Source organism: Canis lupus, chromosome 3 (assembly GCF_048164855.1).
Source record: "Canis lupus baileyi chromosome 3, mCanLup2.hap1, whole genome shotgun sequence".
Taxonomy (NCBI): Eukaryota; Metazoa; Chordata; class Mammalia; order Carnivora; family Canidae; genus Canis; species Canis lupus.
Genome location: NC_132840.1, coordinates 22,050,074 through 22,076,690, shown reverse-complemented (window position 1 = coordinate 22,076,690; position 26,617 = coordinate 22,050,074). Strand labels below are relative to the sequence as shown.

The following is a 26,617-nucleotide window of genomic DNA, read 5'->3' as shown; positions in this document are numbered from 1 at the left end:
TTCACGTAGACTGCTCATTTATTAGCACTGGTGCTGTAACATAATGGTTTCCAGTGAATGTGTTGAGCTCCAGGAGGTGACAAACAGAACACGGTGAGGTTCAGATGGATGACTGGCAGGCTCCTATTTCTTCCACTCATTCTTGTCGTAGTCCCACTTGGCTGAGAAGCCCTGAATCGGGCTGACTTTCATGTCAAGCATCCTCTTGGTCTGCTTGGCCACCCACTCCTCTTCAAAGGTGTGCGGGATGGGGCCGTACACTAAAGCCCAAAACAATTTCATGAGACAACACTGTCTTGACAAGTCGTTTCTAAGCCCATGCATTATTCGAGTCAGGTCTTCCCCAACGCAACATACTGGCCACCACACTAGGGAAGTCATTTGCCACTCAACACCAACACCCAAACAAACACACAGGCTTTGACTTCTGGGCACTGACCACTCGGTATTTCCAAATTACTCCTTTGTTGACTAAAGACTAACAATAAAACACAAGCTGGAAGCAAAAAATCTTCTGTGTAGGATAAAGATGATGGGGTCTACAGGCTAGCATAGGACACAAACCGAGCCAAAAGTGACTTGTGAGATCAAATACATAGGCATGAGTAACCCATGGCCACAGGAGACCAAAATGTAGAATTATAGCTGTTTGGAACAGAAAAAAACCATTATGCCTGGACACGGAGGACCAAGAGGCAGCACACAACGAGCCGACAACCCCAACACTGTCTAAGCAGGAGTGGGTGAGGTCTGAAGACCCAGGATCCTACTGAGATGCAGTCTCCATACAACTGAAAAAGCCCTTCGATAAGAAACCGTGCCCTTTCCCTTGATCGAACTCTCACTACATCATCTTTTGAGAAGTGTCTGGTGAGCCAATAAAGCACTACAGAAACGTGGTGTGCCATACAAAGAAGGGAAGGTCATTCACTACCAAGCACAGCCTGATGTGAGTAAGGCAGATTTTGGCTTACACTTCAGTTAACGTGAGCTGATTTCCCAAAGCTGGTGAACAATGCTGGGATGAATCCCAGAACAGAGGTGCCTGCCTTGTGCATAGGTACCCAGAGCCCACTCCTGGCCATTGGAAGATGGTGCCGCGCTGACCCAATCCAGGTCTTGTGTGGTTGCGACCCGAGACACCAGGCCTACAACCTCTCACCACTCACCATAGTGCTTCTCCCAAATGAGAATGAGAGCAGTGAAGCCGATAAAGAACAGGGCGGTGCCCACAACCGTCTTCCATTCATTTGTGCTCCTGTTCATTTCAGCAAAGCTCTCGTTGAACTTGATGCGGTACACTGGGAAGAGAGCACAGGTGTTTGTAGGAATGAGGGGCGGCACAGCAGCTCCCTCTCCACAGGGATCCACTAGTTCTCCCACAGCACAGCCAAGGGACACAGCATGCATGCACATGCTCACGAATGCATACAAGGCGTGACGGAGGGGAGAAAACACATGGACTCTGCTTTGGACAATAAAACCACAGTGAATTCTTTCTTCTTGAGAGAACAGTGTAGAAAATGCATAATCCCATAAAATTCACTCCCTTTTATCAACTGACAGCATTTTGCTGTACTGATGTTCCAACAGTAAGTTACAGTGAACCCAGTCCTACTCAGCAGGGGTGCCAAGAAGCCGCATCCACACACTCTGCACCCAAATGACCCACACCTGGCTGCTCTGCATCCATATCCATGCTCCTCCCCAGGGACCAGAGCCCCCTGAGCACAGAGGGGCCCGGCCAGAGGTGCAGCCAGCCCACAGCGTCAGGGCCCTGGAACAACCCCACAATATACAACACACTGAGCCTCCCGAGCACACTGGTCTCAAGCAGCACCCTCGAGCTCACAGCCCAGAAACCAGTAAAAATTCTCTCACACGGTTTATCGATATTCCTGCTTCAATACCCACATTCAACTTTTTCATCAATGGAGAGGCTGCTCCAGGAAGCCTTCTCCTTCTCTTTCAAAGCCTTCTGGCTGGCAGAGAGGTTCTTAACGTGGGCCACATCAGGCAGGGGATAGTCACGCCGATCGACATAACTCGGGAGAGCGAAGTCTTCACTCTTCACAACACTTCCTACGAAACACAGTGAACAAATATTTGAACACACACAGATTCAGAATTACAATCCAAAATAAGTAGAAAAATGTATACCCTGAAGACCTCAGTTATCCTGGGGAGCTGCAGCCACGTTTCAAACAGCTGAATGACTGTCAAGGGAAGCAGGCCTGTCCTGCGTGGCTCAGATGGCAGAATGAGGGTGGTGGGCAGCCGGTTAACAGCAGCACTTCATCACAGCCAGCAAACCCCTGCCAGGGCAACCGCCAACAGAGGCAGCATTGCCTACAGCTAACAGTCTCACAGAGACAGCATACAAGGGCTCTCAGGATGCCCTACTGGATTAGATGAAGGCCCTTCTGCAAGAGACTCAAACTAAGAAGGAAAAGCAAAACAACAGAAAACTCACAAAAGAAACAAAGCATTCAAAGGTCAGAAACCGAGACATACGGCGTTGATTATTACAGTAACAAAAACTAATCACCTGTGTTCACTGAAGTCTAGAATCAATGGACTCCACAGGCATATCATGGTGCCAACTCACCCACAGGTTCATGTTCACTGAGCACCTATTACATGCTAACTGGGGCCCTACGCATCTGAGATCAGCAAAGAAAGATCACTGCCCACTGGTGTTCACACGCCCGAAGCGGGACAAACGTGGACAGACAAGTGCATCAGAGCTTACTGAACAAGGACTCAGAAAAAAGGAAAGGCAGAGCAGAAGAGAACGGGGGCAGGTGCATATACAGCAGGAAACAGGACACAACAGTTAGGAGACAGGAGAATAAGGTAGATCCCTGTGCTCAAAATGCAAAAAGTCATATACTCAGTCACAGAACATGGGGTTTTTTTTGCTTTTCTCCCTAAAAATGTAAACTGTGCATATACTTACATGTACATGTAACTGATCACAAAACTCATGGCACAGTAAACCCTATTGGTCAATGGGGAGAGTACAAAATGGGAGTTTCTGCTCACGTAGATAAAAATTTAGTGCCTTGAGACACCTGAGTGGCTCAATGGTTGAGCATCTGCCTTTGGCTCAAGGCATGACCCTGGGTCCTGCATCAGGCTCCCTCTAAGAAGCCTGCTTCTCCTTCTGCCTATGTCTCTGCCTCTCTCTCATGAATAAAAAATTAAAAAAAAAATTTTTTTAGTGCCTTAATACCAGCACAATTTGTGTGTTTATCAGGGCAAGAGGAAAATAGTTCAGAGCAAAAAAGAACCCTCAAGAAAATTCTGTGATCAAAACCAGCCTGGAGGTATGAAGTCTTGCAAACACACTTCACTTCCATTAGGTTAGTCTCAATGATTAAATTTTCCAAAATCATGTTAACAATAGTGAAATAGGGGTGCCTGGGTTGCTCAATCAGTGAAGCTGGGACTGAGCCCCGCGTCAGTCTCCCCACTGAGCGGAGTCTGCTTCTCCCTCTGACTGCTGCTTGTGCTCTCTTGCTCCTCTCAAATTAATAAAATCTTAAAAAAAAAAAATGAAATACATCATTTCACCTCATGCAAAGTAGAATTTCTCTAGATGCTTATCTTTGCCATGCAAATGACCAGCATTTTTACATATACTGGAGCTTATCTCAAAAAATGTAAGGTGGAAATGACTAGAATTACATTCAAATCTTAAAATTTTAAGGTTCTATTAAAATGAGTAGACTCTAGGGCAGCCCGGGTGGCTCAGCAGTTTAGCGCCTGCCTTCAGCCCGAGGTATGATCCTGGAGACTCGGGATCGCGTCCCACGTCGGGCTCCCTGCATGGAGCCTGCTTCTCCTTCTGCGTATGTCTGTGCCTCTCTCTGTGTGTCTCTAATAAATAAATTTTTTTTAAATCTTAAAAAAAAAAAAAGAAAGACGAGTAGACTAAATAATAGCTGCATGCTAGCACTCAGCTCACAGGTTAATTACTAAAAGCAGATGTAAACTGGGGTAATGAGAATATTCTAAAACTGTGGTGGTTATGACAACTTGGGGATTAAACAAAAAAGCAACAAAGTACATGTTTTCAGTGGAGGAATGTTCTGTGAATTACATATGAATATAATGTTATAAAAATGCAAATCCTCATAACCTGGGAGTACCTTTAGCATAAAATTGCATTTTCAGAATGAAAATGGTCCATCAGTGGTCTTAGGGCTGCCAGGGGTTCTTCAGCACTTTGGGCTTGGTCCCCCACACCCCACAAAAGCTAGCATACCCAGCATTCCTTTGAGAGAGAGAGATTTTTGTATTCAGGTGAGTATCTCATCATTTCTATCCTCAGCTGGGGAGGTTTCTCACTGAGCCTCTGCTAAGGAAGTCTGGGGAATGGGAGCTGCCCCCTCAATCAGATGGGCCACCACACAAGCATCCAAACATGGTGGTGGCTCCCAGCGGTGCTCCATGGCGTTACTCTCATGTGGAAACAGGTTTTTGTATTCAGACTTATCTGCGTGACTAAAAGTTCAAAAGGAAAGGACAAGACTTGTTCAAGGGACTGCAGTTTCTGCCATCTGCCCACTGTGCGCTGAAGACACAGCAATGAAAACACAGCAGGTCCTCAGCCTCACAAAGCTTGCACTCTAGAAGTAAAGACAGATGATACACACAAGCCTCAGTATGTCACCGCTCCAAGCAAAGACAAAGGAGGGTGATGTAGGACAAGCAGCATCTCCACATCTTCACAGTGGGTGGCAAGGAAAGGCTGTTCTAAAATAACATTTGGATTGAGGCCGACGATTAGAAAAAGGCTCCCACCCACAAGCATGGAGCTGAGGCAGAAGCAGCAGCCTGGTGCCTGCAAGGACTGTACTACTGGGGGGTTGGGACCCTGAGCAACGCGGGAATGCTGATTCAGGTATGTTTGCTTGTTTGAGTATGGCGTGAGGACATCAGAAAGGCTAGCTGCAGATCTTACCCTAGGCAAAAGAAGCCACTGAAGGATTTCAAAAGAGGAACTAATTTAATTTCCTCTGCCAAAACAATAGCTAAGAATAAGTTATGGCTAAAACCACCATTAGGATAAAGTAGTTGACTTCTTATAAAAGACCAGAAGGACCAGCAGACATGAAGGAACTTTGCGGGGAGGAATGGAGATGTTGCAGGTCCTGACTGGGGTCACTGCTGCACAACTGTGTGAGCTTATCAAAATCCACAGGCCATTACGCCTAGAAAAGATAAATTTTACTTTCCGCAAATTGCAACTCAAATGAACTAAGAAAACAAAAGAGCTAAGAAAATATATCAGCAAATCCAAAATATAAACAAAATATAACCTGTCATAAGTGACTTCTTAGACTTTTAATTAAGAAGTGTTTCTTTCCAAATATACTGATTACACAACAAACTTTTCTTTATTACTTACTTGTTTAATTAACAAACCTATCAGTGATACTCTTAATAACATGATTTGTGTCCACAGCATTATCCTGGGCAATATAAGAACAGAGCAAATTGTAAGACAACAGTATCAGCAATTCAAGGACACAATTTCAAGGAAAAATTCATACATAAAGCAGCTACTGATTATTGGGCCGGAGATACATAACCCTTGCTCTCCAACTTCACTATCAGTACTCAAGCACTGCGCTTGACCCCTCACTAACACACTCTACCTTGCAAATTTGCGTTTTGTCCTTCTACTTGCCTTCCCTCTGCCTGGAATGAGATAGCCCTCCGAACATGAGGTTAAACCTACTATTCCTTCAGCACAATGAAGCCTCTCCTCCGGAAACCAATCCTGAACCCCAGGCCAGGCTAAATGTTTCTCCTCAGGGACCACCACTTACTCACACACCTTCATGCATCTGTCCCTCTCCAGACCACAAATGTCCCATGGAAAGATTCCATCTCATATTCTTTTTATCCTCAATGTCTACCAATGTCTGGCACAAAGATGCTCGATAAACACAAAACTAAACTTGCTATGTGCCAAGGAGTGAACAAAGCTCTTTAAAATATATTTCAGGTGAAAAAAGAGATTCCTGCAGGTAAGTAGCTTGTCCAAGACAGAAATGAGATTGAACTCTGCTCAGGCTTCCTAGAAAGTCCAGCTCCTTCCCTTCCATTGTCCCAATGATGTAACTGGTACTGAAGAAAATTGGCTGGGAGTTTCAGGGAGGGGGGGGAGAAGAGATCGTTAAAGTATGGTAGAGATCTCTTGAAATAGGTGGAACTTGAACCTGAAAAAAAAGGGGGGGGGGGAGGGGAGAAGGAAGTATCAGCTCAAAGATCCAGACTAGCATTCAATATGATTAATAAATACTCCATAACCTAAAAAGCACGTCCTGTTAAAACACGTACTACCCTCAAGTCCCACAACCACAGAATCAGGATCTCAGCCACCTGAGGCCATCTGTATCTGAAACTCCAGTACAAGGGCTTACACATCCCTGAAGCAAAGTGAAATCAGCTCAGCCCCTTTAAAGGAAAAGTTACACTTACCATGTGCTCGGACACACACCGAGGTGGAAAACGCCCGCTTGCCAATGAGGCTGAACACTCTGGTAGCCAACATCCTGAAAGATAAAAACGGACACCTTCTCTAAGGAAAAGGGCAAATACCTATTAGAAGTTCCAGCGCATCTTGTACGTGGATGCAGCTTTTGTTTTCTTCTCCCCAGCACAGATGATCCATTCTTCATTACCAATTCTGAATTCACAAAATAAACCGCTTTTGTTTTTTTTTTTTTACTGAGTCAACACGTTTTTACGCAGCTTCATTATAAACCAAGTGCTGTAACATACACACACCACAGGACGTTAGTTGTAAACTGGCTTTCTTAAAAAAAAAAAAAAAAAAAAGTAGTTTTAATGAAGACCTAAAAAGCTAGAAACCCTACAGCACCGGGCTGCCATGATGGGCTCCATTGTTTGCAGGGGAAGAATAAACAGCTCAAAGGGACTGGCAGGTACTGCAGGCGATTGTTAACGGATTAAAGACCCAGCATGTGCGCAGCATAAGAAGGGAGACCTCAGACAGAAAGGCTGCGCTTGCGGCCCGGGCCGCCTCCAGGCCCTGCGGACGACGGATGACCTGGGTGACCCGCCTCACCTGGGCCCTTCCGCTCTAGCTCCCCCTCCCTAACAAGGGGCTCTTTGGGGGGCGGAGGGGGCTGTTGGCGACGGAAGGGACCCCGAACGCATTCGGGGCAGAACGCCTAGAGAAGCGTCGGGTCAGGGCTGGAGTCTCCTCTCCCCGGGCCTGGCCCGCGCGTGGGCGGCCGCTGGGCGGCCGGGGGGCCGGGAGGTGGGGCGCCGCTCCCGGAGCCCCGTTACACCGGGGCGGTCGCCGAGGCTGCACCGCGGACCCCGGGCCCTGCCCTCGGCCAGCGGGCGCTCCAAGGTCAGAGCCCCGAGTCAGCCCGCGGCCGCGGCGGCGCCGGTGCGGGCGGGCCGGATGCTGCGCGGCGGCGCACAGGCCGCGGCCCGGTGGCCCCCGAACCCCGAGTCCCCCGCCGGCCGGCCTCAATGTCACCGGACCCGAGGCCCAACCGCCACTCCCTCCCGGCGTCGGTCGCGGCGCCGGGCCGAGGGCACACGCGCCCGCTGGCTCCGGGCCCCAGGCCCCCCCGGCCCCCCGGCCCCGGGCCGAGGGCCGCCCGCCGCCCGCCGCCCGCTCACCTGCCGCTGCCACCCGCCGCGACCGCCGCGACCTCCCTCCGTGCCCCGGCTGCCCGCGACCGGAAAAGCGCGAGAGCGCGCGCGAAGCACCACGGGATCGAGGAGGACTCGCCGCGCCGGAGGTCACCCGAGCGGAAGCGGGGCAGCGCCGCGAGCGTCGTGAAAGGCCGGGCCGGGCCGCTTTACGGCGGCGCCGAGAGGCCGCTTTACGGCGGCGCCCGGCCCGAAGCGCGAGCGGAGAGCGAGTGAGGCGGGCGCGCGTCGGTTTCCCCCGGCGGGAGCGCAGCATCGGCCGAGCGGGGACCCGGGGCCCTGCCGGGCTCAGCATGCCCGGGGTGAAGCTGACCACCCAGGCTTACTGCAAGATGGTGCTGCACGGCGCCAAGTACCCCCACTGCGCCGTCAACGGGCTGCTGGTGGCCGAGAAGCAGAAGCCGCGCAAGGAGCACCTGCCCCTGGGCGGCCCGGGCGCCCACCACACGCTCTTCGTGGACTGCATCCCGCTCTTCCACGGCACCCTGGCCCTCGCCCCCATGCTGGAGGTGGCCCTCACGCTGGTAAGCGGGGGGGGGGGGGTCCCCGCGGTGCACAGGGAGCGCTGCGGCCGACGCTCTCCGGGGCGCGGGAGGCGGCCGGCCACGTCGCGTTCCTCGAACCCGAGGCCTTCGTGCAAGCAGGCCCCCCGCCCCCGTGTCGGGGCTGTGGCTGTGCCGGGCCTCCTGGCTGGTCCGCCGCGGCGCGGACACGGTGGTGCCGGGGCCCTCGGGGGGTCGGCGTGGCAGGCGCCCGTCCCCTGGACCGTGCGGCCCCGCCGCTGACCTGGCGACACTCCGCGCGTGGGTTCAGATCCGTCAGCTCGGTGCCCCGAGTGGGGCTCGAACTCAGCCCCTCGAGGTCAAGAGCCAGACGTCCCTAGACTGCACCCCCCGGGGGCTCAAGCGCTGGAGACTCCCGGTGACATTGCCGAGACCTTTTAGAGACCTTTTAGCCACGGCGCTGGGGTGTCTGCTTGAACGGCCGCTTTCCCCGGGGGGGGGGGGGGGAGGGGGGAGGTGAGGGGGGAGCTTCAGCGCACACGTCACCTGGCCGGCAACTGAGTGAGTTCTAGGCAGTGCTGTCTGGGTTTTAGTGGCCAGTGGAGGAAAAAAGACCACCTCTAAGTTCCACCCAGTTGTTAGAGCCTTGGGGACGTCAGCTGTAACCTCCGAGCTACCGACCCCAGTGCCTGAGTTGAGGTGCTGTTTACTTTTCACTTAAATATGAGCTATGGGCCTGAAAAAAGTTAGTTCCTAGAAAAAGTAGTAAGTCTGAGGTGTAGACAGAGATCGGTTGTCTGTGTTTCAGGCGAAATGAACCCGTTTCATAATTCACCTAATTATGACATCTACGTAAATCTTGGTAAGCAGGAAGTGTCCCTGGGCAAACGGTCCTACCCTAAAGTTACCGGGCACATCTTTGAGTGCCTGTTACATGCAGCCGCTGTATGAATTTCTTCAGATCACCTCTGGAGAGGATGTAGGTAGGACCTTTAGAAAATCAGTCAGTTTAGCTCCTAAAGAAATGTGCTGTCAGTACCAAGTCGTCACTGGGGGGTGCGTGTGTATGTTTTAATGCAAGTCTTTTCACTCAATGCCTTAACTATTCTGTTCTCGGGGATTGCAGGCTGATTGGTTATGTGAAGTGCAGTCACTTGCAGGGAACTAGATTTACCGGGAGCATTCGGTTTTCCAACAGTGTGCCAGGCCTGTGCTGGAGGAGGGACGTGGCTGTGGATCACAGCACATGCTTAGCACTTGAGCCTGCAGGAAACACAAAGTACACAGTACCAAAGAATAAGTGTCACATGTGGGCTCAGGCAGAAAGTGGTGAAAGGTCCAAAGCTAACCCAGGCTTGCAGAGTCCAGGAAGGCAGCTGCCTGGAGAAATGGACATGCAAGGAGTGACACAGTGGGCCAGCCATAGTAACTGGGGGGCAGGCGTGGGGGGAGTTGAGGGGAGAGCGTTCAAGTCAGAGGAACCAGTGTGTGTGCAAAGGCCAGGAGGAAATGGGGGTGGGGCTAGAGCGTGGCATGTAAAGGGACTGGGGGCAGAGAGAGGTAAGCAATAGACAGGTGTCATTGTACAGCAACTTGGCAGATCACACAGTGGAGTTGGGGTACCATCGTGAGGACAGAGAGAAGCCCCTGGGGGAGAGTTGCACAGTTGGACGTGTCCCAGAGTGATCACTGCAGCCTGCAGCAAGGAGGCAGAGTGCATACAAGACCAGAAGCCAGAGAGGTGATCTACACTGAGCACAGTGTGGCTGCAGAGGAGACAGATCACAGAGAACCAGGAGGAAGAATCTAATCCACAGGACTCAGTGACGAATTGCATGTGGACATAGGGAGAAGGAAACAAGGAGGACACCTCAGTGTCTGACTTATGCATTGGACATAGTGGTGCCAAATGAAGATGACCTAGTTTCTGGTGTTGAGAAATGGATCTGGAATTTAGAAGATGGATGGGCTGGAGACGTAGATTGAGAACCAGTAGCTTCTCAGTGACTGTTGAAGCCGTGAGAGCAGGCCATATTGGCAGGAGCAGCATGTGCGACGAGGAGGGAGCTATGATAGAAGCCTGAGCAACTGTTGCTTCCACAGGGTGGATGGTAGAAGAGTTGGGCAGGGGATCCCTGGGTGGCTCAGCGGTTTAGCACCTGCCTTCGGCCCAGGGCGTGATCCTGGAGACCCAGAATCAAGTCCCACATTGGGCTCCCTGCATGGAGCCTGCTTCTCCCTCTGCCTGTGTCTCTGCCTCTCTCTCTCTCTCTCTCTCTCTCTCTCTCTCTCTCTGTCTCTCTGTGTCTGTCATGAATAAATAAATAAAATCTTTAAAAAAAAAAAAAAAAAGAAGAAGAGTTGGGCAGTCTAGCTGAGGAGTTGCCAGAGGGGAGAGGTGTGTTGCTTTAAATCCATTTAAAATCCTATCAGAGGGCAGCCCTGGTGGCTTAGCGGTTTGGCGCCGCCTTCGGCCTGGAGTGTGATCCTGGAGACTCGGGATCGAGTCCCACGTCGGGCTCCCTGTGTGGAGCCTGCTTCTCCCTCTGCCTGTGTCTCTGCCTGTGTCTCTGCCTCTCTTTCTCTCTGTGTTTCTCATGAATAAATAAATAAAATCTTAAAAAAAAAAATCCTGGATCCCTGGGTGGCGCAGCGGTTTGGCGCCTGCCTTTGGCCCAGGGCACGATCCTGGAGACCCGGGATCGAATCCCACGTCAGGCTCCTGGTGCATGGAGCCTGCTTCTCCCTCTGCCTATGTCTCTACCTCTCTCTCTGTGTGTGTGACTATCATAAATAAATAAATAAATTTTTTTAAAAAATCCTATCAGGGCAGCCCTGGTGGCTTAGCGCGGTTTGGCGCCGCCTTCGGCCCAGGGCGTGATCCTGAGGACCCGGGATTGGGTCCCGTGTCGAGCTCCCTGTGTGGAGCCTGCTTCTCCCTCTGCCTGTGTCTCTGCCTCTCTTTCTCTCTGTTTCTCATGAATAAATAAAATCTTACTTAAAAAAAATCCTATCAGAAATATCTAAGCATCTTAAAGACAAACTTGAACCTCACTTGGAATTGTCAAAGTATTACTAGTGCTTCTCATTTTTAAGTAAGCTTTACAGTTAAAACATTATATTACTATTATAAGATATAAATACATCTCTTGAGGAAATTAAACATAGGAACTATAAACAACTGTGTTGGAGTCACCTTTACATGAATTTTCCCAGAGGAGCAGAGCAGCCTCCCAAACCACTTGGAGAGGGAAAATACCCAGAAGATACCTTGACTCTTAAAATGGCCTATTGCCTTCAGCCTCCCAGGACGGGGAGGGGCACTGCATGAGGCTCTGTTTTGGTCTTGCTCCCCTGTGTCATTACACTCTGCCCTCACTCTCAGCTTGCAGTACTTCCTTCAGACACGCCTGTTAGTGTTTGAGGCTCCCAGTCTGCAAAGTCTAGTCTAAACTGGATTCTATGCCACAACTTTTTTTTTTTTTTTTTTTTAAGTAGGCTCCACACCCAGCATGGAGCCCAGCATGTGGCTTGAACTCACGACCCTGAGGTCAAGACCTTAGCTGAGATCAAGGGTTGGACACTTAACCGACTGAGCCACTCAGGTGCCTCCATCTGAAAAATTTTTATTTCAATTAAGCTATTTATTTTTGTGCCATTCAGATTTTGACTTAGCAAATTTATAACCTGAAGGCAATGAAAAATCTCAGCATATGGAGCTGTAGTTTATCAATATATCAGCTATGGTAGATGTGATTTTACTAAAGCTTCTAAATCCATGAAACTATAAATGAGGCTTTTATTCTCATGGCTTTTTTCTATTCAGAGAGTTTCATGTTGTGATTATTTTTAGTAAGTGGGAAAGACTGACTTGATATGCAGTCCATCACAGGGCAGCGGTAGATTCCTTTGAAAAGCTTTTCATTATGATTTTCCATTTTAAAAAAAATCCTTTCATTTCTGGGTGCTTTTCATTTTTTTTTTTAAGTACTTATGCCTGTTATTTATCCTTATAACCCTTTGACGTAAGTAGTGACAGAATTATTTCTAATAGCAAAAACCCATAAAATTTTAGCAGAAAAATTAGCATAGACCTGCTGTTTCTCTAATCCCTTTTTGTCTTTTTCTCCTCGTTGATTTCCTGGTTCTTTGGAGCAGCTTTTGATTACATTCTGCCAAGATGACTTTCTTATTTACCAGTTGGTCTAGTCACTTTGATTTCAGTCCAGAATTCTTTCTGCTGCCTCACATGTGCCTTGTCTCTGCTCATTTGCATGGGCTACTGTCCTCTGGCTCTTTCCTAAACCCCCTACTTATTCTGCCCCCATTATCTCCAGAACATTCACATGCTAGCCTGGGAGAGGGAAATGGCTGTTCTTGGTCCTCTTTTCAGTTCTTCCCTCTAAATTTCATCCTCCCCGTCCCACTTACCTGGGACCTCTTCTTTCATGGCTCCAGTTCCTTTCTGTTCCATAGAAAAACCGGCATCCCACTTGAGAAGGAGCTTTTCTTCTCAGTTAATTCAGCACGTCCTCTCCTTAGACTCCCCAAACCTGCTTATTGCTGTAGGCAGCAAGGCTCACAGACATCCTCAACTTGTAAGTGGCAGGTGTGGGAGTGACACCCTCTTCAGAGTGGCTCCTATGAGTTCCCTGCTTTAGCTGCTTCATGGCAATGTTATAGTCACAGAAGGTAGGTAATAGTGCTTTGAAAATTACAGTATCACACATGCAAATGCTAGCAAGTTTGCTGAGAAGCTAGTTACTTTCTTTTTTTTTTTTTTAAGATTTTATTTATTTATTCATGAGAGGCAGAGAGAGGCAGAGATGTAGGCAGATGGAGAAGCACGCTCCATGCAGGGAGCCCGATGTGGGACTTGATCCTGGGACTGTGGGATCACGTCCTGAACCAAAGGCAGACGCTCAGCCACTGAGCCATCCGAGAAGCTGGTTTCTTTGTGCAGAGCTGAACTGGAAATGAATGAGTAGGGCCTTGTGCCTTTCATAGTTCTCCTATGTATTTAGGTAGTATGAGCCAGAAACCCTTATGCACAGTAAAGTGTCCCCCTTTCCCTCTGAAAGACAGAAGAAACTACAAAGTAAATGTGGAATTTGGACCCTGTATGCAGAGTCACTTATACTAAGTTGACATCAGGTTTCAGAGTGTGTCCTGAGCTGTTCTCTTAATTTGGATTGTTCACAGGTTGTGTTGCAGGAGAGCAGGGAAAATGGAAAATAGATTCACAGAGAACAGAGGTCAGACAGCTGCTCAGTTCTTTTGCCTTGACCTGTCCCGCTTGGGCACGAGTTGCCTTGACTGAGCAAGCTGCCTCTTAAATCCACTAATTTTTTTCATTTAACCAGCCCCTGGGGCTTTCTGCAGGATTCTGAACCTCCTCAAGACCTCCCTACCCTATCCTTGCTTCCCCTGCTCATGCTGCTCGTTTCTGCTCACCAACTTGTACCACACTCCAGATCACTCTCACCCATGAGGTCTGGTTCCTTTGTTGAAACTGTCAAAGAAAACTCTTCCATCTTATTAAAACTGATTCACCTGACCTCTATGGGCTTTGATGCCTGGTGGGAGCCCTTAGTTCTACATCCACCCTGTTGTGTTTTCCATTTTTCAGTTATATGTCTAGCTGGACAGCTGCAGACAGGCAGTGTATGCCCATCGTAAGCATCCTTACAGGGGCACCTGGATGGCTCAGTCAGTTCAGTGCCTTGACTCTTGGTTTTGGCTCAGGTCATAAGCTCATGGGTTGTGGGATCAAGCCCCATGTAGTTTTCTGTGTTCAGTGGGAATCTGCTGGGGGATTCTCTCCCTCTGCTTCTCCCACTGCTCCCACACACCCACGTACTATCTGTCTCTCTCTCAAATAAATCTTTAAAAAATAAAGGTATCTTTACAGTTAACTTGGTTGTCCTTGTTTGAATCATTCAAGTTTTAAAACCAAGCCAGTGCTTTTATGACCTGGTTCACTTCTAGGGCAGCCTCTTCAGAGAGTTCTGTTGAAAGTTCTAGAAGTCCAAATTCATGACCCTATTTTTCTGCTGGAATTGGTTAGGCCCTTACGTTTGTTACAAGAATCACTTTCACATCAGGTACTTTTTGTGTTCCCTGAACACAGACACAAGGTGATACCATGTGCATTGCTGGGAGACAAGTCCTGAACTGTTGCCTCCAGCCCAAGAAGGGATCTGGGTGCAGCTTAGAGTGCTCACTAAAGACTGCTCCTGGAGTAGTCAGATTATTATATTATTTTTAATATAACTAATAATCCTTATATTAAATGCAGTCAGCCAAAAATGATCCCCCAACACATCCACATCCTAATGCTCAGACCCATTAATACATGACCTTACTTGGCAAAGGGACTTTGCAGATGAGATTAAGATAAGGATCTTGAGGCGAGATGAACATGGATTATCTGATGAGTCCCCATGTAATCCTAAGGGTTCTTATAAGAAGGAGACAAGAGAGACAGGGCCAGAGAAAGGAGATATGACAACAGAAGCAGAGGTCAGAATGATGCAGCCACCAGTCAAGGAATGTGGGTGACCTCTAGAGGCTGGATGAGACAAGGAGCAGATTCTCCCCAGAAGCTTCCCGAAGGAATCAGCCCTGATGACCATTTTAAACTTATCTTTAGTTCTGACTCTGGATAGAAGGACAAGCCTCACCAGAGAGCAAGGAGAGGAACACCCACATGGGCAGCAAGGACACACTCAAGAGGCTGGTCTTTGAGTAGAAGCAAGGGCTGAGAGGGGTGCGCTGAAGGGGAGGCTAATCCTCTGAATTCGAGGTCAGGGAATGGGGCAGATGCCAGATTTTAGAGCTAGGCTCTGCCTTTTAGTGATACAAACCAACAGGTTTAGAGGAAAAGGAAAGAAATTGCCACTGTAAGCAACAACAGTATTTCTGGAACCCAATCCTTTAACAGGTGAAAGAAGTAAAATATAAGTGATTTGGGAGTAATTTGCAGCAAAGTTACAGTGAAAAGAGCCATTTCATAAATATTTTGGAGACATTGCCCTAATCTTTTGGATGGATGACCAAAACATCTAATGGGTTCAGTGAGCCTTGGTTTTGACCCAATATGGTAATTTGTGAGTTCTTAAGAGGCCAGGATTATTATTCTAAGCCTTGTGCAAGCCAGGGAACCTTGGACTTCTTGTGAAGTCTGCTTGTAGTCGTAGGGGATATTGCCTGAGCCCGAAACCAGAATTCAAGAGAAAGAACAACACAACTGTTCGTTTGATTAAAGAAAAGGAAAAAAGAATATTTTTAACTAGTTAATTTACTATGAAAAACAAGGATCGATTTTATTTCCTCTTCAGACTGAAAATAGAATTTATTGCAGTATGTTATTAAAATTCCGTAATGGCAAAACGTTAGGATGACCTTTTATTGTTTTTAATAATAGCATTAGACCTGCAGGAAGCTAAATCTGATGAGGGATGAGTGGCGTTATAAAACAGACAAAAACTTTGAAAGTCTGCAGCCATGCTCCCATTTAAAAGCATGCTACAGGGGCAGCCTGGGTGGCTCAGCTGGTTTAGCGCCACCTTCGGCCCAGGGCATGATCCTGGAGACCCCGGGATCAAGTCCCACATCCGCCTCCCTGCATGGAGCCTGCTTCTCCCTCTGCCTGTGTCTCTGCCTCTCTCTCTGTTTCTCATGAATAAACAAATAAAATCTTAAAAATAAATAAATAAATAAATAAATAAATAAATAAATAAATAAATAAATAAATAAATAAAAGCATGCTACAGGGAATTGAATAGGAGAGTATATGTGCACATGTGTGTAAACACCCCTGCTTGCATCTGCCCACGCACACGTGCACATGTGCCTGTTTACCCCACATGCCAGCATGAAGTGTTTCTCATGGTTAGTTGCTAGGAATACAGAAATTTAAATTTAATAGTAAAAGACTTGGTTTCAAGAGACTGAAGTTCCCATTCTGGCTCTGCTCCCTGGCTGTGCAAATTGAGGACACCTCTGAGTTTTAGTTTGCTTATCTATGAAGGTTTAACTTCAGTGATCTGAAGGGCTTACTCAAGCCCCAGAATCCTCCATTCTTTATATCTTAAGAGCAGGTGCGTAAAGATGGCCCCACTTCCCCACGGTGCTGCACTTGTACACTGTGGGCACTGGGGCCCCGCAATGAGGGTGAGGCCACTCTCTCTGTTTTCTGTGCCCTCCCACAGACCATGGACAGCAAGCTGGTGTGACCCTTCTCATGGGGAGAAAGATTCAGGGATTATATGTGTCTTGTCCCAGCATTTGGGGTGGGGTGGGAGGGCAGAGTCTCCTCTGAGTATTAAGAGGTGACGTTTAAGGGAAAATCGTTCATCTTTTCTTCCCAATTTTTGTTTCTCTTTCAGATTGATTCATGGTGCAAAGATAATAGCTATGTGATTGCTGGTTATTATCAAGCTAATGAACGAGTCAAGGATGCCAGGTATGTCGGTGCAAAAACCCTCTGGTCTGAAAGAATGATCATGTGACATCTCTGATACCCCTTTTGACATTCTGTAGGCTCAGTGAGAACAAAACCCATCCCTGCCTTCTGTGCTTGTTTCTGGTGTGTGAGGGGAACTGTAGTGTGAATAATTCCAAACAACAGAAATCCCAGCACTTATATTAATCTGAGATTATGTTTTGTATCTTCTTTATTTTGCTTCAAGAAAGTTCATACAATGAAAGCAACAGTCAGGGGCCTCCAATTTCTGTCCCAACTAAGAATGATGTAAAGCAGAGCATGCAGAAAGAATATTGTTCTCTTTGGGGACAAATAAAATGACTTTTAAATTTGGTGCTTTTAGGGTCTGATACTGTGATGAAAATGTAGTGCTGATAGCTCCTTCACATGTCGCCCTCTAATTCTCACTAATGAGCAAATCTGCTTTCTTTCTGCCTTAGTCTGTGTCTCAACAGAAAAACCAGTGCCACACTGGAGTTAGAGTGATTGCAAGAGAACTCAACAGTGGGTGGTTTCCTAAGGAATAGGCTCACAGGGTAGTGCTATGACAGAAGGCAGTACCATCCTGGGGCCCAGAAGGGACAGGGAAGCAGAGAGTGGTAAAGAAGTTTAGGGACATAGCCAGCAGCCAACCTGCTACGTATGACCTGATAGGGAAAGCCCCAGAAGAGTCACTACCCTGACCTCCCTGTGATTTCCTCCACCTGGAAGCCAAGATGGGCGGTCTCCAGCACGGCGCTCTCATGCTCTCCTCACATTGTCAAATAGAGCCAACTGACTCCAGTGTCCAAGCAGTTAGGGGCTGCAGTGGAGGATCGCAGACCAAAAAGCCGCCTGGAGTTATGTGCTCAGCATAGGCAAGAGGGTGGACTCAGTATGTTTGGAAATATACAGTAAGCTGGTGCCTGAGTGCTGCTGTCAATAAGGCACAAATGCACCAGTCAGGACTCAGAGGGAGGGTAACCAACACAATGCTGTTAAAACCCCCACTTGGACAACAACACACAGGGCCTCTGTGGTCCCAGGACCCACCACTTTTACAACCTCACTCTTTCTAGGACCCCTTTCTCCATTTTATCCCACCCACCTCCCACACTTCCATCTCTCATCCAGAGCCTACTCACAGGGCCCTTGTTGGTCTTGGTCTGTGTTACACAAAAGATCCTGGGCCAGGCTCTGCTGAACAGGAGCTAAACATTCTTGGCCTTTGCCTTCAGGTTGCTGGATTGTACATGGGAGATGGTGCCAGTGTAGGACTGTAGTGCCAGCCTGAGGTCACGTGCCCTGATGGTGGTGCACAGGCTGTGATAGCAAGTGCGATGGGGAACTCCTCCACTGGGATGGCCAAAGCAGCCCTTAGGGAGGGGTGTCATTTGAATGCCCGGGAGTGGGTGGAGTCTTGTCAGGTGCACATGTGAAGAACAGGAAGGATGAGCGTCCAGAGAGGGGACAGAGTGAGGTAGCCAGAAGGTGGAAACAGGAGCCTGGGTGTGCACAGGGAAATGGCTAGAAGGTGACACTGTAAAGGTAGGACTCTAAAGCCTTCCAACTTTCAGTATAAGCAGTGGGGAGCTGTCCTTGGAAGGAGTGTTTCCTGAACTGAGCAGCTGCTCTTGCAGAAAGACAAGGAGACCAGGCAGGAGGCAATGTCACCAGTTTGTTGAGTGTAGATGCCTCCCTTTCCTCCCACCACACCTCAACTCCTCGCCTCACATGGTTGCCCCAAATGTATATGCACTGCTCTTACCTGCTGTGTGCCTCATTTGGCTCACAGCTCTGTCTTCCTGCCTCTTTTTGTTTGTTTGTTTTTTAAGATTCCATTTATTTATTCATGAGAGACAGAGAGAGAGAGAGGCAGAGACACAGGCAGAGGGAGAAGCAGGCCCCATGCAGGGAGCCCAATGCAGGACTTGATCCTGGGACACCAGGATCATGCCCCAGGCCGAAGGCAGGCGCTAATCCACTGAGCCACCCAGGGATCCCCTCCTGCCTCTTTTTGGACCTCATTCTGGCCCAGTCCAGAATTCTACTCAGACACCATTTTCGTGCTGCTCAGAACTTCTAGACTTTCACGGTTCCTTCACTTGCTCTACTCAAGGAGGTTTTACATTCCCCTATTGATGTCTATGTTTAACTGCCTACTAACAGACCCTTGTCAGGTCTGTAGTGATATTAAACATGAGCTGGGGAACAAGAGTGCCCACTCACCCTTGAGTCCCTTCTGAAGAGTCTCTACTGGACTTGGTGTCTGTGCCATTGCTATGTTAGGATTTACTGGCGCCCTCCTGTCTAACTATCACAAGGACACTCAAGTGAAGAAAGTCCAGCTAGAGATGGTCACTGCACAAAGGCCAAACAGCTTGGAAGCCCAGGAGCTGTGATTATGCTAATTTCTCTTCTTGAATACTATTTTCCTCTCCTGGAAAGTCTTCACTTCTCTCTTCAGCCAGACTTAGCTAAAAAGTTGCTTTTCCTTTAGAAATAGCAGCTGATTAACAGTGTCTCTCAGTCTTAGAGCTGGATAGACTTGGATTCAAATCTTAGCTGACTTTTGATTTACCTCCAAGGGCCTTGGTGGTCCTATCTGTAAAATGGCAGTAAAAGCTTATGCCTCAGAAGTTGGTCTTGAGGACATAGTGAAGCAACATACACCATGTTTAGCTTTGTGCTTGGTTCAAAGTAGAAGCTTGTACTATTACTAGTCCCATGATGACTTTTTTGAAAAAAGGATCATTCAGACAAACTCTTGGGACTACACGAAAATAAAAAGCTTTTGCATGGCAAAGGAAACCATCATCAAAACAAAAAGGCAGGATACTGAATGGGAGAAGGTGTATGCAAATGATATATCCCATATGGGGTCAATATCCAAAATATATGAAGAGGGACGCCTGGGTGGCTCAGTGGTTGAGCGTCTGCCTTTGGCGCAGGACATGATCCTGGATTCCTGGGATCGAGTCCCGCATCGGGCGCCTTGCATGGAGCCTGCTTCTCCTCCCTCTGCTTGTGTCTCTGCCTCTCTTTCTGTCTCTCATGAATAAATCAATAAAATCTTAAAATATATATGTATGTATGTATGTATATATACATACATATATATATATATATATATATGAAGAACTTACACAACTCAAAACCCCAAAAGAAGCAAACAATAAAAAATGGACAGATGACCTCAATAGACATTTTTCCAAAGAAGACCTACAGATAGCACAACAGACCCAAGAGAGAGGATGCTCAGCATCATTGATCATCAGGGAAATGCCTATCAAAACCACAGTAAGATGTCACCTCACACCAGTCAGAAGGGCTAGAATCAGAAACACAAGAAATACCAAGTGTTGGTGGGGGATGTGGAAAAAAGGGAATCCTCTGCACTGTTGGTAGGAATATTGGTGCAACCTCTGTGAAAAACTGTATGGAGGTTCCCCAAATACCATATGATTCACTAATTCCACTAATGGATATTTAACCAAAGAAAATGAAAACAATCAGGAAAGATGTGCACCCCTACATTTGCCATACCACTATTTATAACAGCCAAGACGTGGAAACCGCCCGTGTCCGTCCATGGATGAATGGACACAGAAGATGTGAATATATCCATAGACTAGTACTCAGCCATGAAATAGAATGAGATCTTGCCATTACGACAATGTGGATGGACCTACAGATACTAAGCTAAGTGAAATAAGAGAAAGATAAATACTATATGATTTCACTTACATGTGGAATCTAAAAAACAAACCCAATTTTTGGGGCACCTGGCTGGCTCACTCTGTGGACCGTGCAAATCTTGATCTCTTGGTTGTGAGTTCAGGCCCCAGGTGGTATAGAGATTACTTAAAAGTAAAAAATCGGGATCCCTGGGTGGCGCAGCGGTTTGACGCCTGCCTTTGGCCCAGGGCGCGATCCTGGAGACCCAGGATTGAATCCCACGTCGGGCTCCCGGTGCATGGAGCCTGCTTTTCCCTCTGCCTGTGTCTCTGCCTCTCTCTCTCTCTCTCTCTCTGTGTGACTATCATAAATAAATAAAGAAAAAAAAAATATTAAAAGTAAAAAATCGGGGCAGCCCCAGTGGCTCAGTGGTTTGGCGCCGCCTGCAGCCTGGGGTGTGATCCTGGAGACCCAGGATCGAGTCCCACGTTGGGCTCCCTGTGTGGAGCCTTGTGTCTCTGCCTCTCTCTCTCTATGTCTATGAATAAAATAAATTAAATCTTTTAAAAAAAAAAGTAAAAAATCTTTAAAATAGCTGTAAACTAATTAATTAAATTTAAAAGGCTCATAACTACAAAGAGCAAATTGGTGGTCACCAGGGGGAGGGGGAAAATAGAAGGGGATTAAGAGGTATAAACTTCCAGTTATAAAATAAATAAGTAAAAAAATAAATAAAATAAGTCACAGAGATAAAAGTACAGCATAGGAAACATAGTTTTAAAAAATCAGTGTTTTATGTTGTAAAAAGAAATGTAAGGTGCTTGTAACACTTTCACTTATTTACTAAACTTCAGGTCATTATGTCAGGTTTTGTTAGAGCACTTCCTAATTGCTGGTGTTTTGCTTTCTGCTTTGCATTTCAAGTGGGTAAACGTCAGCACCAGGCACAGTGTCCTGGTCTGAGGTTAGATGCTCAGTTAACAGCTTTTTTTTTTTTTTTTTTTTTTTAAGATTTTATTTATTTACTCATGAGAGACACAGAGAGAGGGGCACAGACACAGGCAGAGGGAGAAGCAGGCTCCATGCAGGGAGCCCGATGTGGGACTCGATCCGGGTCTCCAGGATCACGCCCTGGGGGCGCTAAACCACTGAGCCACCCGGGCTGCCCAGTTAATAGCTTTTAGATCAAGAATAGAGATCTCAGTTCAAGTGAATGCCTGGCTTTGTGCTAGTTTGGGGGGGGGGGGGTGTAAAGTGGTATCTGCAGTTTTATTTGACCACTGAGGCTTCATGGGAACAGAGTTGATACAGCCTAATAAGCAAAATAGTGACCTTACTATCATCATGTGATGATAGTTGTACATTAGAAATGCAGTTAGGGCTGGGGCAAGTCAGCATTTGAGACAAAGTAAATAATACCAAAAAATGTAGACAAAATTGGCAATTCTTTCAAATCCTTTTTCAAATCATTAACTACAATTTTAACTTTATCAAGAATACATTTTAGTGCAGCCCTCTGTGTGTGTGTGTCTCTCATGAATAAATATTTTAAAAAATTTTTTAAAAGAATACATTTTAAATTTGAGTTCTTGAGAATCTGCATGGTAGTTCTTGTTTTTGTTTTGTTTTTGTTTTTAAGATTTTATTTATTCATAGAGACACAGGCAGAGGGAGAAGCAGGCTCCATACAGGAAGCCCGATGCGGGACTCGATCCCGGGTCTCCGGGATCACACCCAAGGCCTCAGACAGCGCTAAATCACTGTGCCATCGAGGCTGCCCTAGTTCTTGTTTTTATTTTTTTATTTTTTAAGATTTTATTTATTTATTCATGATAGAGAGAGAGAGGCAGGCAGAGAGAGAAGCAGGCTCCATGCCAGGAGCCCGACGTGGGACTCGATCCTGGGACTCCAAGACCGCGCCCTGGGCCAAAGGCAGGCGCTAAACCACTGAGCCACCCAGGGATCCCCTAGTTCTTGTTTTTAATGAATGTTTCTTAACCCCCTTCCTGATAAAAGTCTCTGTCTAAAGATGATCATCATAAATGTTAAGATGATAGTTTTTGTTTTTTAAAGATTTTATTTATTTGAAAGAACATGAGCAAGGATGTTGGGCCCACAAGGGGGTGAGCTGGAGAGGAGAGAGCAGACTCCTCACTGAGCAAGGAACCTAATGCAGGGCTCGATCCTAGGACCCTGAGATCATGACCTGAGCCAAAGGCAGACACTCAACCTACTGAGCCACTCAGGCATCCCAGAATAATAGTTTTGTAAGTTTCTTTATGGTAGATGCTTTACACAAATGCTGACTTTTTTTCCCTTTCCACCTAAGGTGTAAGTGAGTTAGGGTTGTCATCGTGTGTGTCATGCACATTTCAGGGATGAACAGGAAGGCCTCCATGGCTCCAGCCCCACTCCTTGCCATTTGCCATTGGAGCCATGGGAACTGTGCACCTGCCAGCTCCGGGTAAACACAGTATAGCCCTGCCATGTGGAGCTTTCCATGGTGGCCTGAAGGACAGGAACCCCTGGGGCCCTTTCTCTTTGAACCTGCTTTGCTGTTCATTTTTCCTTAATCCTGTAGACTTACAATCAGCACATCACTACAAATTCTCAATTTTGAATGTGAAAATAGAATAATTAGATAAAATAATTCATTTTCATAAAACATTGTTAATCTTTTTTTCCCAGCTCAATCACAACATAATTATATAGGATGTTTCCTTAAGTAAACCCACAATTATCATTGTGTTTTTTACAGCCATTAAAATATACATGGCTCAGTTCTTGCTTAAAAAAGCTGAGGCTCTCATTGTGCTGGGAAAACAAGATGCACAAAAAGATAACTGCATGCCAAGGATTAGGTGTTAAAGCACTTTAGAAGTAGGGTTTAGAGACGGGACAAATGGACCCCCTCTGAGGCAGTTTGACAAGACCTCCCATAGAGGACGGTGTTTTCTGGGCATTAAAGATGGGAAGCAATTCAGTAAGCAGAAACCAGCATGGCAGGGCATCACAAACAGGGAACAGTGTGAACGAGGGGGAGGAGTGTGTGAGGGAGACAGTTAAGAAAATTGATCTAAGGAGAGTTTTCAGGATATGTGAAATAAGAAGAGCCTAGAAATTGAGACCGGTTTGGAAGCAATTTTTGAAACCCAAGTGTGGAATGATAACCTAAACACAGCGGATGGCAGGGCAGACAGAAGCCGAGGCAAGGAGGGAGTTTGGGACAGCTGGTGAGGAATCAAAGAAGAGTAGGAAACCAGAGAAACTAGAGCAGCCGGCAGCCTGGACACAGGAGGCTCCAGTGGGGTGGCTGGGGCGAGTGGGGGTGCTTGACGGAACTCCAGGGTACAGACCCTTGAAGCTAAGGGGGTAGGCACTGCAGGACAAGACTCAGCTTATTAAAGATTAAGATATATTAAAGTTCACGAAACATGGTTGAAAGGAGAGAATTGGACAGGGGCTAGAGGGAACCAGTTAAATAATATTTTTTCCTAAGAAGGAAAAGACTGGCTCAAATTGGGCAGCAGAGCAGGGACACTGGGAGGAGAGGACATAAAGGAAGCCCCTAAGGAGGAAGTGTGCATGGAGAGGTCTGTGGATGAGAGGAGGCCTTTGCCTGATACAGAATCAAAAAATAGTTGGGGCATGGTGGGGGGGTGGCACAGGGATGATGCGGGAGCCTCATCTAGCTTGATTTAATGGACTTAAAGGTAGCAGGTTCTTGATGGCTGACAAGAATAGAGAAGATTTGGAATGGCCTAGGAATTTTCTAAATTAAAAAACAAATGGCTCGATTGCCTGCAGCTAAGAGGTGGACGGAATTCCTTTGCAAGTGTGCAGTGGAGCAGGCAGCCTGGGAGGCATCCAACCTGGAGCTCAGAGGATGGGCACATACACCAGGGATCTGTGGCCTCCGGTGGGGTAGGGGTGGGGGCTGCTCTCTATGGAGTTCCAGGGAGCCTTTCTGGTTAGAAGGTGTCTCTTCTGGAACGCACGGACCTGCTTTGCACCTTATTCCCTGTCGCCCTTATGGCATGCCCTATCCTTGGTACCTGCAATGGCCATAAGCCGCTCTGAGTGGCATGAGGAGCACACACAGGTGATTGGTGTATCATTCATATTGGTGCTCGTTAGCCCTGCCATAGGGAGACCATGCAGGATGGTGGAAGCTGAGACTCAGCTCACTGTCATGTCTTTTGCAGTCCGAACCAGGTCGCAGAAAAGGTGGCCTCCAGAATCGCCGAGGGCTTCAGCGATACTGCTCTCATCATGGTGAGTTTCTCTTGGGTACTGTCATGTTTTCTGTTGCCAGGACGGCTGCTTAGCCTTCTCGCACTAACATGGAGCTTTATCGCACGAGTGGTCTTCTCTGCAGACATTCCAGCAGGCCGGTGCCACCCTCTGTGGTCTCCTCCTGGCTGCAGACTCCGCAGGCGCAGTGTGAATGCCACTGCAGCCACAGCAAGCTCCCTGTCTCCACAGGGGGAGGCAGTCCCGCTCAGCGGTTCTCATAGTGGGGGGTCTCTATGCCAGCATCAGCACCACTTGGGAACTTGCCAGAAATGCAGATTCTCAGGGCCCAGCAGGTGGCTTTAATAAGCTTCCAGATGATTCCGATGCACACTCAAGTGTGAAGCCACTGAATTAGCCGACAGCCCGAAGGGAAAGAAGTCAGGTGCACTGTCACGAAGATCCAAAGCCTTGTTGCACAGGCTCAGTTCAGACAATTCTGACAGGGAAGGAAGAAGTAATATTCAGAAGCTCTGCTTTTATGGAAAAACCATAGTACTTGGCATTTATTGTACATTACACAGTTAACCTTAGACCATATCTGAGGTGTGATTGCATGTGTCAGATTCATGGTGTCCACGTGCTGTGAGGTGGGTTTCCATCTGTGCCATGAGGAGGTGCCTGAGGACTTCCAGAAATGTAGCTCTGTTCACGAGTGCATCCTTTGTCTTGTGCACAGGTAGACAACACTAAGTTTACGATGGACTGCGTGGTGCCTACAATCCATGTGTACGAACACCATGAAAACAGATGGCGGTGCAGGGACCCACACTAGTGAGTGCTGCATTCTCGGGGTGACCTGTGTGCAGAATGCTGTGGGCTGTTCTCCAGGGCAGCGTAGAAACCTCATGCAGAAATCATGCATGTTCCCTGGCTCCTGAGAGAGCTCGAGTGTTACTTCTGGTTCTTCCAACCCCTGGAAGAACCTGTTTTGGTATGAACCAAAACAAATGCCTGCACCGCTCTCAGGCATTTGTTTTGGTTCATAATCACTCAGCTTCCACCACCACCCCCTCCAGCTTCTTTAGATTTTTGTTTGGAGGGTGTCTCTTTTATTTCTTAACCATGCTTCATATTCTTTGTGCACATCTTTGGGTGTTTGAAACTTGTCTTGCTAGGATTCCTGATTGTCTTCCTTTATACCAGTGGGTATGTGGCCGGTTTTCTGTGTCCTCTGTTGGAAAACCACCTGTTTTTCGCTGAGAGGCTGATCTCTCCTATTTCACGTCATAGTGATTACTGTGAAGACTGGCCAGAGGCCCAGAGGATCTCAGCGTCACTCCTGGACAGCCGGTCCTACGAAACACTTGTGGATTTTGACAACCACCTGGATGACATTCGGAATGACTGGACAAACCCAGAGATCAATAAAGCCGTTCTACATCTGTGCTAGGGAGGGGTTTTAGTGACTGGTCTTTGGGCATTTCCACTACACTGAAGAAGAAAGCTATTTTTTAATGTAAATAAGATCTCTCCTAGCCTATGTGGAAAGCCGACAGTTTTTGGAGGTGGCATATGCCCTGACAAAGGGCAGAATGTCCATCAGCCATCTTTTAATGCAGAGTCTCTAGAAGAGGTGCAGACTTTCCCATCTGACCGGCCCTGTGGAGTCCTGCCCAGTTGTATGTTGCTCTAATCCTCCAAAACAAAGCTGTTTCTGCTTGTCCGAGATCATTCCTATTAAAGAGTTTTAACTAACCTTTTATAATCTTCAGAGAATACTTTTTAAGGCTTATGAACTACCTATAAGAGAAAAAAGCCCAGATCTTATACTTGAGTGAGTGAGTGCGAGTTTTCATCCTGTTGGGGTTTGTGTCGTCCAGTGCTGGGATCAGCGTGCACTCAGCGTTTTGCCCTTGGGAGGCTGTGGCCGCGAACAGTGCTGCCCCACACCGGTTGGGCTCACGTAGCTGCCGCAACGACACAGTGGGAATAATGCCACTGTTGCCTAAGAAACCTTCATCGTTAA

The 26,617-nt window shown here is 47.5% G+C and overlaps 2 protein-coding genes and 1 long non-coding RNA gene across 4 annotated transcripts; 1 reads left to right on the top strand and 2 right to left on the bottom strand.

The window, feature by feature from the left end:
* On the bottom strand, positions 1 to 7,921 carry COX4I1 (cytochrome c oxidase subunit 4I1). The gene is made up of 5 exons (XM_072819507.1): positions 7,675 to 7,921; positions 6,496 to 6,569; positions 1,915 to 2,082; positions 1,170 to 1,301; positions 1 to 260 (listed from the first exon to the last, which is right to left on the bottom strand). The coding sequence occupies exons 2-5, from the start codon at positions 6,566 to 6,568 to the stop codon at positions 124 to 126; spliced, it is 510 nt and encodes a 169-aa protein (XP_072675608.1). The 5' UTR covers position 6,569; positions 7,675 to 7,921; the 3' UTR covers positions 1 to 123.
* Positions 5,400 to 5,987, bottom strand: LOC140630003 (uncharacterized). The gene is made up of 2 exons (XR_012027783.1): positions 5,849 to 5,987; positions 5,400 to 5,480 (listed from the first exon to the last, which is right to left on the bottom strand). It is a non-coding gene; the product is annotated as an uncharacterized lncRNA (long non-coding RNA).
* On the top strand, positions 7,860 to 26,356 carry EMC8 (ER membrane protein complex subunit 8). 2 transcript variants are annotated; one of them, XM_072819506.1, is made up of 5 exons: positions 7,860 to 8,231; positions 16,601 to 16,677; positions 24,561 to 24,630; positions 25,328 to 25,422; positions 25,882 to 26,356. In XM_072819506.1, the coding sequence occupies exons 1-5, from the start codon at positions 8,001 to 8,003 to the stop codon at positions 26,039 to 26,041; spliced, it is 633 nt and encodes a 210-aa protein (XP_072675607.1). In that variant the 5' UTR covers positions 7,860 to 8,000; the 3' UTR covers positions 26,042 to 26,356. The 2 variants fall into 2 exon arrangements, with proteins under 2 accessions (XP_072675607.1, XP_072675606.1); XM_072819505.1 differs by having other exon boundaries at positions 7,869 to 8,231; positions 25,332 to 25,422.
* Positions 26,357 to 26,617: the final 261 nt, after the last annotated feature.

Bases quoted from the DNA above. Each gene is read 5' to 3' on its own strand.
- COX4I1 (XM_072819507.1), bottom strand. From the start codon at position 6,568: ATGTTGGCTACCAGAGTGTTCAGCCTCATTGGCAAGCGGGCGTTTTCC. The intron at 1,302-1,914 runs GTGGGTATTGAA...CTCTCTTCCCAG, and splicing joins CATTGATGAAAAAGTTGAAT to TGTACCGCATCAAGTTCAAC. The intron at 261-1,169 runs GTGAGTGGTGAG...TTTGGGCTTTAG, and splicing joins CATTTGGGAGAAGCACTATG to TGTACGGCCCCATCCCGCAC.
- EMC8 (XM_072819505.1), top strand. From the start codon at position 8,001: ATGCCCGGGGTGAAGCTGACCACCCAGGCTTACTGCAAGATGGTGCTG. The intron at 8,232-16,600 runs GTAAGCGGGGGG...TTTCTCTTTCAG, and splicing joins TGGAGGTGGCCCTCACGCTG to ATTGATTCATGGTGCAAAGA. The intron at 25,423-25,881 runs GTGAGTGCTGCA...TTCACGTCATAG, and splicing joins CGGTGCAGGGACCCACACTA to TGATTACTGTGAAGACTGGC.